The 11,393-nt window shown below is 45.9% G+C and overlaps 3 protein-coding genes across 3 annotated transcripts in view; 2 read left to right on the top strand and 1 right to left on the bottom strand.

Annotated features, from left to right (window-relative positions):
• Nucleotides 1–6,097: 6,097 nt before the first annotated feature.
• Nucleotides 6,098–7,405, top strand: T265_12043 (hypothetical protein; the record flags this gene model as incomplete). Its single annotated transcript, XM_009178957.1, has 1 exon — nt 6,098–7,405. The coding sequence occupies one exon, from the start codon at nt 6,098–6,100 to the stop codon at nt 7,403–7,405; it is 1,308 nt and encodes a 435-aa protein (XP_009177221.1).
• Nucleotides 7,406–8,567: 1,162 nt separating this feature from the next.
• Nucleotides 8,568–11,393, bottom strand: part of T265_12042 (hypothetical protein) — a gene marked incomplete at both ends in the record, with an annotated part of 39,711 nt that continues 36,885 nt past the window's right edge. The window contains one exon of the mRNA XM_009178955.1: nt 8,568–8,612. Within this exon, the coding sequence (XP_009177219.1) occupies nt 8,568–8,612 (45 nt within the window). The remainder of the gene's footprint in view (nt 8,613–11,393) is intronic.
• The window catches only part of T265_12041 (hypothetical protein), a gene marked incomplete at both ends in the record, with an annotated part of 35,309 nt that continues 34,383 nt past the window's right edge, over nt 10,468–11,393 (top strand). The window contains one exon of the mRNA XM_009178956.1: nt 10,468–10,571. Within this exon, the coding sequence (XP_009177220.1) occupies nt 10,468–10,571 (104 nt within the window). The remainder of the gene's footprint in view (nt 10,572–11,393) is intronic.

Genomic DNA, 11,393 nt, shown 5'->3' with positions numbered 1-11,393 from the left:
TCGGGTTCGAAACACGGATCTTCCGGTCAAGCATCTGTGAAATGCATCCGGCTGTTGGATGAACGTCATGTTCGATCCTTATTCCACCATGTCAAGTGAATTTAAGTAGCGGGCTAGTCGGATGAATCGAGCATGAAAATTAAACGGGAGTGGATAGAAAAGTAGGATAAACAGATATCGGACAAGGGATAATCTCTGTGGGAGTAGATAGGATTTCGAGAATACGCCATCACGTGAACTTGGTGCAGCTTTGTGTCTCTGTAGGCCCTCCAAAATTTGTACGTTCATGCCAAGTGAAAGCCACTATCTTGACTATGTTCGAGTGAACTACGGATTTGGAAAAGATAAGAGGAATTGTTGGATGATCTGTATATAGTGGATTCAGTACAGTCTAATAAAGGTTGGCAAAAATCAGAGAAAACGCATATTCTACCGGTGACTGCCTACAAAGTTGGAGCTGATCAACTCAAACGCACAATTCCATGTGTTGAGGACGTGCTGTTGAGAAACGGCAGTCAGTTGTGGCTAGTGATGAGATTCAAGAAAGANTGCTTAGCTCAAGTTTCAGCAACCGCTAGAAACGACAAAATCCACCTTTATGTATGGTCGGACTACGCCTGAAATACGGGCATCCATTAGGTATTAATTTAACTTCAAATCCTTTATGACTCAATGCAATAAAATCTAGGTCATTTTTATCATTTTATGCATAGCTCATAAGATGCACCCATGTACATCCTCATCAAACTGATATTTTAGTCACTTTTATTTTGGACATTTTCATTACAGACGGGCTGCTCGCATGTCGAAACACCGTCTACCGAGACAAGCGGCAAACAACGTATGACCTGGTAGAAGGATCTTATGGTTCTACGACAGTGAAGCATCAGTGTCAACACTTATGTTGCTGTCTCTAATGATGATGATGATGACACCTATGTGCGGAGTTAGCAAACATCTTTCAGCCAATTCCGGTTTGGAGTGGACTGAAGTTTTCCAACAGATTTCTACGTTGGTGTGGTTGATCTTCTCTGTGGCAACTTCTTTTTTTGAAAAATAACACAGTGACGAACATTAATGTTTTCTGGATCTCGTCATCAGGTCAATACACATCTAATGGTTAAAATAAGAGCGAAAAATGAAACACGCTACGAATATTGGTTAGTGAAATGCAAAAACATGGAGACACGAACGATTGGTTGTCTGCGCCTCCCCCCACCCCCACTTTCGCATCCAGTTGGATGCTGTTAGACAGTGAAGAGGGCTGTTGAGTGACTTGGCCGGTTGATTCGTGTCACATGACCGAGGCAGACTCAGCGTTCGTACGAAACGTTTTTGACAGCACAGTACCGGGTTTCACAGGGGTATAGCGACTGCCTCGGCCGTTGTCAAGCTACGTCGTTGAGTAGATACTGGTAGTCGATTTGGCACGCAGTAAATGATTTGAAATGACTCATTTGGCATGACTACCCGGTGTCAATTAGGTGGGATGCGATTGAGCTCCTGACTGAACTGTTGAGGTTAGCGGTATTCCGGCAAGAAAGGTGCTCACGTATTCTCTTAGAAAGTTGCCGTGTCGTGCGCCCAACATACTCTGCCGAACAACAGCAGGAAAAAGAATATACAACCATATTCTGGGTGAGGACTGGCATCTTTTCTTTGAGGTTTAAGTTGAGCAAAGAGTTTGTTGTGAACCAAGACCGCAGAGTTCCAGCCGGAAACGTGCGTTGTAAGGATTGAAACAAGCGGCGATTGACTATGTCCGCCAACAGATCGCCTTCATACGGTAGACTCAAGTATATTTCCTTCTTTCCAACGGCCGTGATAGGCGGTTGGATAGGGCGGTCGGACATATTCTTGGTTATAAACCTCTCCGGATAACCATTGACGAATTCGAAAATACCAATCTTGCAGATTTCACCGTCATCGCCAACACGATTATTCTGTGTGAAGTCGGTACTACCCAGACAAATATTCGTGACTAATGAGCCCAGACTAGGTAGATAGAGTCCAGCAATCCACTTGTCAGGAATAAAGATGATGACGAAGAAGACGACGGATAAATGCGGAAACAAGAATGAGAAGAAAGAGAAACCAATGGGCGTCGCTTCAAGATAGACAGACTTTCAGACCTGCGTTGAGCTAGCTCATGAACTTTCACACATCCGCCACAACAGGTTATATTAGCTAACACACACCCTTCACGCTGCGTTTCACCAATTATATTAGGTTAGGGCATTTCGTCCAGTCTTTCCAGTTGCGGAAACTGGTGACTGGTGCTGGGTCGTGGCTCGACTGACATGGTCTTCATAAACCGGAAAAAACCTGATTCCCAGTCTGTTGTTTGATTTGTGGAAAAGTTTACCCAGCCTTGAATTGCGGAGTATGGACGGGAATACGCGTTCAGTGGTGCCTATATTTTACATTTTTTGTCTGAAAGCAAGACTCCACAATTTTTTAGTTGTCCTGATTGAGGCAGCTTGCGGTCACATTTAGGGTGTTGTCAGATCGTAAAGTGTAACTGTCATTGGAGTGACAAAGCATGCTACATGGATTGTAGCTGATGTAAATAACTCCTTCGACCAGGTTCTTTTACTAGAAAGACCGCATGCTCTCTTATATAAACTAAATTCACCAAATCCATGCACTATATGGTTCACGGTAGGCAAGTTTTTGATTCCGACAAGTGCACACGACGTGTAACGGTCCATCTCAATAACTCAGATTCGCACTGAATCTGGTAACGTTGACGGCCTAAAATTGCCAATGCTGGCTACAGAATTGGGTGCGAATGGCTACTGTTGGGCGAATTACCGTCATTTATCGAAAAACCCTCATTTGCAAACAACTTTGGTTTTGCGAGACTTATGAAATCCAGCTGAATCTCGTTTGTGATGTTTCCAGGCAATTGAATATGCTGCACAAGGCTGTCTAACGTTTCAGTCTTTAAGATATCCAAGATATCGCGATGCATGTAGTGCATCGTAGTGCAATACTCATAAGGTTGCTGAAAATTTTTTGCCAGCTGGGTTTCAAGCGAGTCTCTCGCAAAACCAAATTTGTTTGCAAATAAGTTTATTTCGCAAATTTCGTGCAACTTGGTTCCATGCTGTACATAAGGTTGACGGGAACCCGGGGACTGCGCCTACCTGATGAGTTCCAAGTAGGGCGAAACCGGTCTTGGACTGTCGAAGAATTTTCAGCAATCTTATGAGTAGTGCATTACGAATACATCGTCATTTTCCCCTGATGTCCTGTACTACAATATCTTGCGCATAGATTGAAGACGTTGGATTCCTTCAATTTAGCATATTTGAATAAATTGCTTTAAATTTACCAGTGGAGCCAATTTACAATTCGTCGGCTTAGTTGGTGCAATACTGGTAGATCAGGTGTACTCAGCGGCAATTGATCAGGTGGCTGTTGATCTGTTCGCCGTGCTTGGCACTTGACTTGGGCGACTGACCCAGTAGCACACTGAAGATGTCTCCTCGAATGCTGACGAAATGTTTGTGAGTCAGTTACCAAACCTGGCGAACAGATCAACAGCCACGTGATCAATAACCCATTCCTCGACTTTCGGTTAGAAAAGTTGGGTCTCGTCTGTTTTGAACGTTGAAGATGGCTGACCGTATTCGAAGCATGCTGAGAGAGCCCAAGCAAACAGTATACTGCTGACTGAAAAATATGTACTTTTGCATACTGATACACAACCGAAACGCAATAATACTGTATGTCGGTGCGGTCCCCCTCATCGGGATTCGTCGGCCGGTATTAAGTGGACATAAGTTATTGAAGCCATCCATGTGGTTCCTGTGGCTCTGATCATCTGATACTGTATTGATTTGCGATCTTCTTCCCTATACAGTTTGTTACCTGTTTGCACCTCGAATACTAAACGTTTCACCAATGAAGGAACTAAGGGGAATTTCGACCTCCCGTGACACATATTTCATTCTTGCTCGCGAAACCGATAAGGACAAACTCGTACGTTCAGTGTGCATCGATCTATGAATAAAAACTTGGCCAACCGGTTCTGGGCACAAGAGACGTGAGATATATTATTCCGACGTATTATTATTCTCCTCAAATTTATTGTCTCATATCCTTGAGTTTACCATGCGTTACCTCGTTGGTTCTGAATCCTCTTTGGTTAACAAGCTAACGAACCGATTGAACAAATCGAACTCTGAGACGAGCAACAAACACTAGCGGAGGCTTCCAGAAATTACTATCGTAACTGTGCCGAATTCTTGTTTTCATTAATATAATTGGGTGCTATCAATACGGTTTGTACAATTGCGGCTGTATTCGGCCCGAACGTATCTCAGTGGGCATCAGAAACTAAACCTTGTCTTGGGCTTCTGTACTCCAATAGTCATATGGGCTATACTGGCTGGAACTCAGTTACTAAAGATTCGGCCATGCCAGGAAGGCCAATGGGGACCAGTCCGACGAGGAACAACCAGTCCCCGTACTGCGAGTGATCATATTACCGGGTGGTATGTAGCTAAAGTCCTACTGTACTCTACGCTATGAGTGTGAGGGCAGTAAGGCGTTCCCGCCAGGTGACGAGCATGTCCATATTGATGGAAGCCGCAATGCTGGCTTCCCACGAAGACTGGTTAGAAAATGTTGACCCTAAAATCCGCACACTCCGATCGCCCAAAGATTGGCGGTGGCCGCCTGCGCATTATTCAATACGGTCGAAGTGCTTTAAAACCAAAGAGTCTGGTGTTGTTCGAAAGGTACCTGCTGTACGCAGTCGAATCACATGTGAGACAGTAATGCCGTACTCCCTGCGCCCTCGAGTCAGGCCGGCCCCCTAGAAACAAGCGGGTCAGACTAGTGAATCATTGGCTCCGGGAAGGGTCCATCAAGAAAGCCTTAATAAACGCTGTCTCCCGTTTCACGCCCTCGAGTCAGAGACTAGAGGTCGGGGTCCTCGAACAAAACCCTATATCCTCCTACTGACTTGTGGGTTAGGCTTTTGAGGCAAAGGCTCAAGCTGGGGTACCTCAACTAAATCCACCTCTTCGGCCTGGGGTATCATTTGCTCCTTCACCTCTACGCTCACGAACTTTCTCTCCCATTCACCACCCATCCATCAAACAATGCAGTGCGATCAACCCATCTGTCAATGCCCTGGCCACCATTCTTTGTCTAAACCTCCGCTCAGGAAAATAAACCAAAATCATCACCTGCTAACCTCAGAAGATCTGATCAACGTTGCAGACTGTAATTTCTCTACTCTGTGTTAAATTGGGCCACAGGTATTCCTTGAAAAAAACCTTGCATTCCTTCATATATCGATGTACGTTTTGTCTCCGAAATACGCATCCAAGACCCTACTTCGGTCGTGCACCGCAAGGCGCTTAGGACGAGCTCAGAGGTTCCGAATTTTACCCACCGGGTATCCAGCGATCCTGACGCAATAGCCCGAGATATTGGCGGTGTGATTTGCACTCAGTCACAAGGCTGAAAGCGCCTTACTGGACTGGATCCCAGTAAACAGTCGCCTTTGCGTAGCTACCCATTTCCTGAACTAAGTGGATATGCCGTCGCCCCCCAAGACTTGGCCGCATTTTCCACGCCCTCCCACTTTCCTCTGATCGAAACCGTAAAATGCTTCGCTGTTGGTTAGTTTTTTTCATTTAGCCCGAACAGTTTGTGGCATATGAATATGGATCGGCACGTTTATGATGTCTGACCTAATTTGGTATGGAACGCGGATGCGACCATCGCCTGGAGAGATGCTTGGAGCATTAGTGCCTTGCGCCACGCGGGTGTCCACGGTGTTTTGGATGAACGGCTTTGCAGGTACCACTTCACTCATGATCAACAGTCATACCAACCCATTGGTGCATGTGTGAACCAACCAAATCAATAGAATAATTTTCACTGTCGACCAATCATTGAATACCAGCGGGCCAGTAAAGACATCCCTCTCGCAATCCAGGGTGCGTCATTTTTCCATCTCTCGTCGCACCGTGCTGACGCTCTCCAACGATGGTGGGTCCTAATTTTCCCTTGGTAATCTCTGTCTATCTTGTAGCGCGAATGCATCAGCCTTCATGTCGGTCAGGCCGGAACCCAGATGGGCAGTGCCTGCTGGGAACTCTATTGTTTAGAACATGGGATCCAACCAGACGGGCGTACATCCGACATTGCTACTGGGCCAATTGAGGACAACTCGTTCACTACGTTTTTCAATGATACTGGGTCCGGACATCATGTGCCCCGGGCGGTGTTTGTTGATCTAGAGCCAACAGTGGTCGATGGTTTGCGAAATGGAGCCTACCGACAGTTGTTCCACCCCGAACAAATAATTAGCGGCAAGGAAGATGCCGCAAACAACTATGCTCGCGGGCATTACACTGTTGGGAAGGAAGTGATCGACCAGGTGATGGATCGTATTCGGAAATTGTCAGATCAATGTCAAGGTCTTCAGGGCTTCCTCGTATTTCACTCATTCGGCGGTGGGACCGGATCGGGTTTCACTTCTTTGCTGATGGAGCGACTTTCCGTTGACTATGGGAAGAAGGCGAAGCTAGAGTTCGCCGTCTATCCAGCTCCACACATTGCGACGGCTGTTGTGGAGCCCTACAACTCAATCCTGACAACACACACGACTTTAGAGCACACGGATTGCGCTTTCATGGTTGACAACGAAGCTATCTACGACATCTGCCGTCGTAACCTGTCCATCGATCGTCCGACATACACAAACTTGAACCGCTTGATTGGGCAGGTGGTGAGCTCAGTGACGGCTTCGTTACGTTTCCAAGGTGCCCTGAACGTGGATTTGAACGAATTTCAGACCAATCTGGTTCCGTATCCTCGTATCCACTTCCCACTGTCGTCATACGCTCCGGTGATCTCTGCCGAGAAAGCTTTTCATGAACAGTTGAACGTCAACGAGATTACCAATTCATGTTTCGAACCGGCCAACCAGATGGTGAAATGTGATCCGCGTCGTGGGAAGTACATGGCCTGTTGTCTTTTGTATCGCGGCGATGTGGTTCCGAAAGACGTGAACGCGGCGATCACGAGGATCAAGACGCAGAAGACGGTGCAATTCGTGGACTGGTGTCCTACGGGCTTCAAGGTTGGTTTGAACTATCAGCCACCGACCGTTGTTCCCGGTGGTGACCTAGCGAAGGTGCCACGAGCGTTGTGCATGTTAAGCAACACGACGGCGATTGCGGAGGCTTGGGCTCGTTTGGATCATAAATTCGATCTTATGTATGCGAAACGGGCGTTCGTTCATTGGTATGTTGGTGAGGGGATGGAAGAAGGTGAATTTTCGGAGGCACGTGAAGATATGGCGGCCTTGGAGAAGGACTATGAGGAAGTTGGATCTGACACTGTTGGTATTGATGAAAACGATGACATTGATTATTAATCTTTTGCCTTTAACGCCGAATTAAAAGTTATGGTCGCTACGTTTATTGCTTTGTCGTCTATTTACTTCACGCTTGGCCCTATGTAGGCTTCCCCAGTTCTAATTTGCGTACGTTGGGCATCGCAAGCGTTTAGGAGTTGGCCCATCATCGAGGTGGCGTGCTGCAAGCACGCTTGGTTAATAGTACGCGAGCCGGGTGAACGTCTCGTTTAGAATTCTATTTTGATAACTTAGTGGTGTCACCTTTTGCGAATCCGGTCACTAAAGTTTAACTTTGAGTTGAAAATTCAAGTACTGCAGGTCGTGAACTCTTCGGTGAATGAGTTAGGTTGTTAGAAACGGAGCACTGCAGGTTGTCTTCGTTGTAGGTTTACTATATTCAATATCTGTGCCGTTTCAGCTGATGCCGTGCACAATATAAATATGGGAATAGAATCAACGTTTAACTAGAATCCACATCCTAGCCCATTGGTGGCTTAAGCTGAGAACTTGTGCTCGATACCCTGGAACAGGTCAACTTTGAATTGTTCGCCCGAACCCTGGGACGGAACACGTATTCTGTACAAAGAACGGATGAAGTTACGGACCTCTGCTAAAGCAACAACGAATTGCATCACTGTGGTTTCTACTCCAGTTTCGAGAGGCGATGTCGTATTTTCCCGGCTGCTCGGCACAATCAAGTTTAGCTTGAAAAACGTGTTGAACAGCGTACATTGCTGTACAGTAATCGACCAAATTCAGCAGCAATCGCTTAATGATGAACTGCCGGTCGATGACGATCCAGCGTTTTTTAAGTCTTGGGATCCCCTAATCCAGTCGCTCGGAGCAACTTGGCTGTTGTTCAAGTTCGTTTGTGGGCGCCTCATACCAGATAACTCTACCTAATTGAAACCCTTCACGGTCGCGGGCATGTTTGCATGTGTACCCTGCCAAGCCTTCAAACTTGACCATGCAGGCAGATTCAGTCCGGCTCCATATTGGTCCATTCCCCAGTAGTTGGTTTTTTGGTTTGGTATTGGTAGCACCATCCCCGGTCGAGGATTCAGAACACCACTTTCAAAGTTTGAAGGCATGGTGACAAAGATTGAACCGCTGAACCGAACGCGCAGTTTAAGTTTCACTTTGAACCTAGATGATAGGTGCAAGATATACGGCTGAGATACTATCTGGGTATACGCACCCAAAGTCCTTTGTTAAGTAAAGAAGACTGTAATAACAACAAATAAACAACGGTTATTGATTGAATAGAAGAGCCAATGATTAACACAGCAATGATTCAAAACGAACGTACATTCAAGTTAGTGCCACAGGTCTTTGAGTAGATCCGACGTAAACGTCAAGGAAAATGCAGCTGAAGTTGATAGTCCAAACACTGTCTGAAATGTGGAATGTGAGTCATGAAGCGTCGGTAGGTGTGAAGGAATCAACAAACGTTCACCGTTACACGCAGCATGATCTGCTTCTTGACGAAATTGCTTATCGTGTCTGGATGTACACCGCTAAATGCAAAACAGTTTCCCGGTCATTAGTATAGGCGAAGCTTAGCAAAGCCGAAGACGTTGATCGGCAACCGCTACCTGAACAGATATACTGGCTTTCATAATGATCGAACACGTGTTTTGATTAGCGGTTCCTGAGAAATTTCATCGAATGAAGAATGCCTTGTTATTGCCCGTGAATGTTCACCTCAGACAAATTCCTGGTAATCCAACATCTTTCAGAAATGAAGCCATGTTTCTACAATTTAGTAAGTACTCTGAAACTCTCCTATAGCCTAGCGTATGTAACAAATACTTATGCTCCCAGAGAAAATTCCAAGTCATTTGATGGCCGCTAATCCTGGCATAATTTCTCTTTGCTTTCGCCCAGTGTGTGCCAACCACAAACGATCGACCGATGCGAGACACCCTTGGTCATATCGCAAGAAAACAATGGATCTTTTCCAGATGAGCCCCGCTACTAACGCAAAAAGTGCATGTGCGAGATGTTAAGCCCCGCCACTTTTGTGCAGAAATTTCTCCGTTCGGACGTAAAACCTTAGATAACTTCCTGATGCTCTCAATTGTCGTTCATGACAAGTAGACGGAAATACGTTTTTGCAAAGCCACGGAGTGATCCATCAACAATGTTTATGCAACAATAGCCATCAAATGACACTTTCAACTGTTTCTGACAGGTACAGGTGTAATGTCTGACAGAGTCGGATAGAAATCGGTCTTCGAAAGGGAACGGTCTAAGAGCGGTCTAGGATAGAGTTTAGGACAGTAATTCTATTCATTCGTTGCCGGTCCGAAAATTTGGCAAAAATCAAATTCTGATCAGAGGAACTGTCTGTTAGCCACACGACCACTGTTGACTGGTAGAACTTTCTTCGCGAAGTTTGTGCATGGCGGATTTTACAGACTCCAATCGTTATCGGCGACCCAGGTCAATACGTCGAGATCGATGGAACGCTAATATCTAGCCGTAAACATCACACAGGGCGAGTCCTTCTCCAGCAGTGGATTCTCGGATGGGCGTACCGGGAGACTAAAGAGGTGTTCATGTATGCAGTGCCAGTTCGAGCTACGGTCACTTTGATGTGTACAATCCAAGCCCGCATTGCTCCCAGCTCAATCATCATCTCCGAAATGTGGGCATCATACCAAAGAATTGAAACGATGATTGACATGAATTATACTCATGAAACGGTTAATCATACCGAAAACTTTGTGGATCCTACGACTGGAGGTCACACACGTCTACAAGAGGTAGAATAAACGCCAATGCGGCACACACCGATCTTTAGTGGACAATAAAAATTAAAAGTACAAATTTCATATCCTCGTTTTTCTAATATTTTTTGGGTGGCGGCGGTTAATTTTTTGGCGGTGAGCTGAGCGGAACAGATTCGGACAGTACCGCCCTGTGGTTAGCTTATGTCAATACTTTGCATGAGATCGGACACAACATAATCGCAACGGTATAGAAAATAACAGCGAATCCAGGATTTCTCAACAGTTGGTCATATTCCTCCCCGAAAGTTGCAGGAGGAACCAAAGTTAGAGCTACTCGCAAGTGATATGGATGCCCCGGTCGGACGGCTAAATCTTGAAGAAGCCCATCATGGCGGCCGATTCGGGGTTACCGATCATCTCAACCTTGTATCCGATGAATGTGAACTTGGGTAGGTCAGTCCATGAGTTGAGAATGAAGGCCAGGGTGTTAAACGGGAATACGAGCCCAGTAAGGAGTCACATAATTACGGAAGTAGAAATTTCTCGCATTCAATTTCACGAACTGTAGTGAAGAAGTCCAAAACGGCTGTTGAGGCCAGAAAGACAAAACATGTAGCTAGATAGAAATACATCTTTCCAGTTTTACCGTTGTTTTTATTCTTTTTCACATAAATCCAAAACTGCAATATTCTTCAAGGAAATGCTAACATGATTCCCACTCCGTTCTACTGGTTGCCCTATCTTTCAGCGTCTTCGATCAAGCACATCGATGACCACGTGGTCATCAACCTAGGATGCAAACAGAACCACAATCGCCCAGACTTCCCGTGAAATCTCTTCTGCCGGTAGTCATATTTTACACAACCCAGGTTTGTGCCACTCCTAATCAGGCGCGAAAACAAAACTCTGTTCTCCGTAAAAAGGAAACCCGATATTCGTGTCACATGATCCAGCCTTCTTAGCTTGCAAAGTTGAGTGTAGTTCTCGGGTGACGAGCATCCTATTTATCGAGAAGGTCAGCGTCCCTAAAGCAACCACTGAAGGCCTGGAACCTACGGAGACTCTCAGCTCCGCTAGATGTTGACCAGAAAGACAACGCCCCCTCAATATGCAGCGCGTCACAGCACTGCATCAAACCCAGACAGCGCGAGTCAGCGTTGATCAAGGATAGACAACGCCTCCGCAATATGCAGCACGTCGCTGCCTTGTACTAAAGCTACACCGCGTGCGTCAGCATTGGACCAAGTTCAGACAGTGTCCTTCCAATAAAA

Source organism: Opisthorchis viverrini, assembly GCF_000715545.1.
Source record: "Opisthorchis viverrini unplaced genomic scaffold opera_v5_744, whole genome shotgun sequence".
Lineage (NCBI taxonomy): Eukaryota > Metazoa > Platyhelminthes > Trematoda > Opisthorchiida > Opisthorchiidae > Opisthorchis > Opisthorchis viverrini.
Note: the sequence above shows the minus strand (reverse complement) of the source record. Positions and strands in the feature narration are given on the sequence as shown.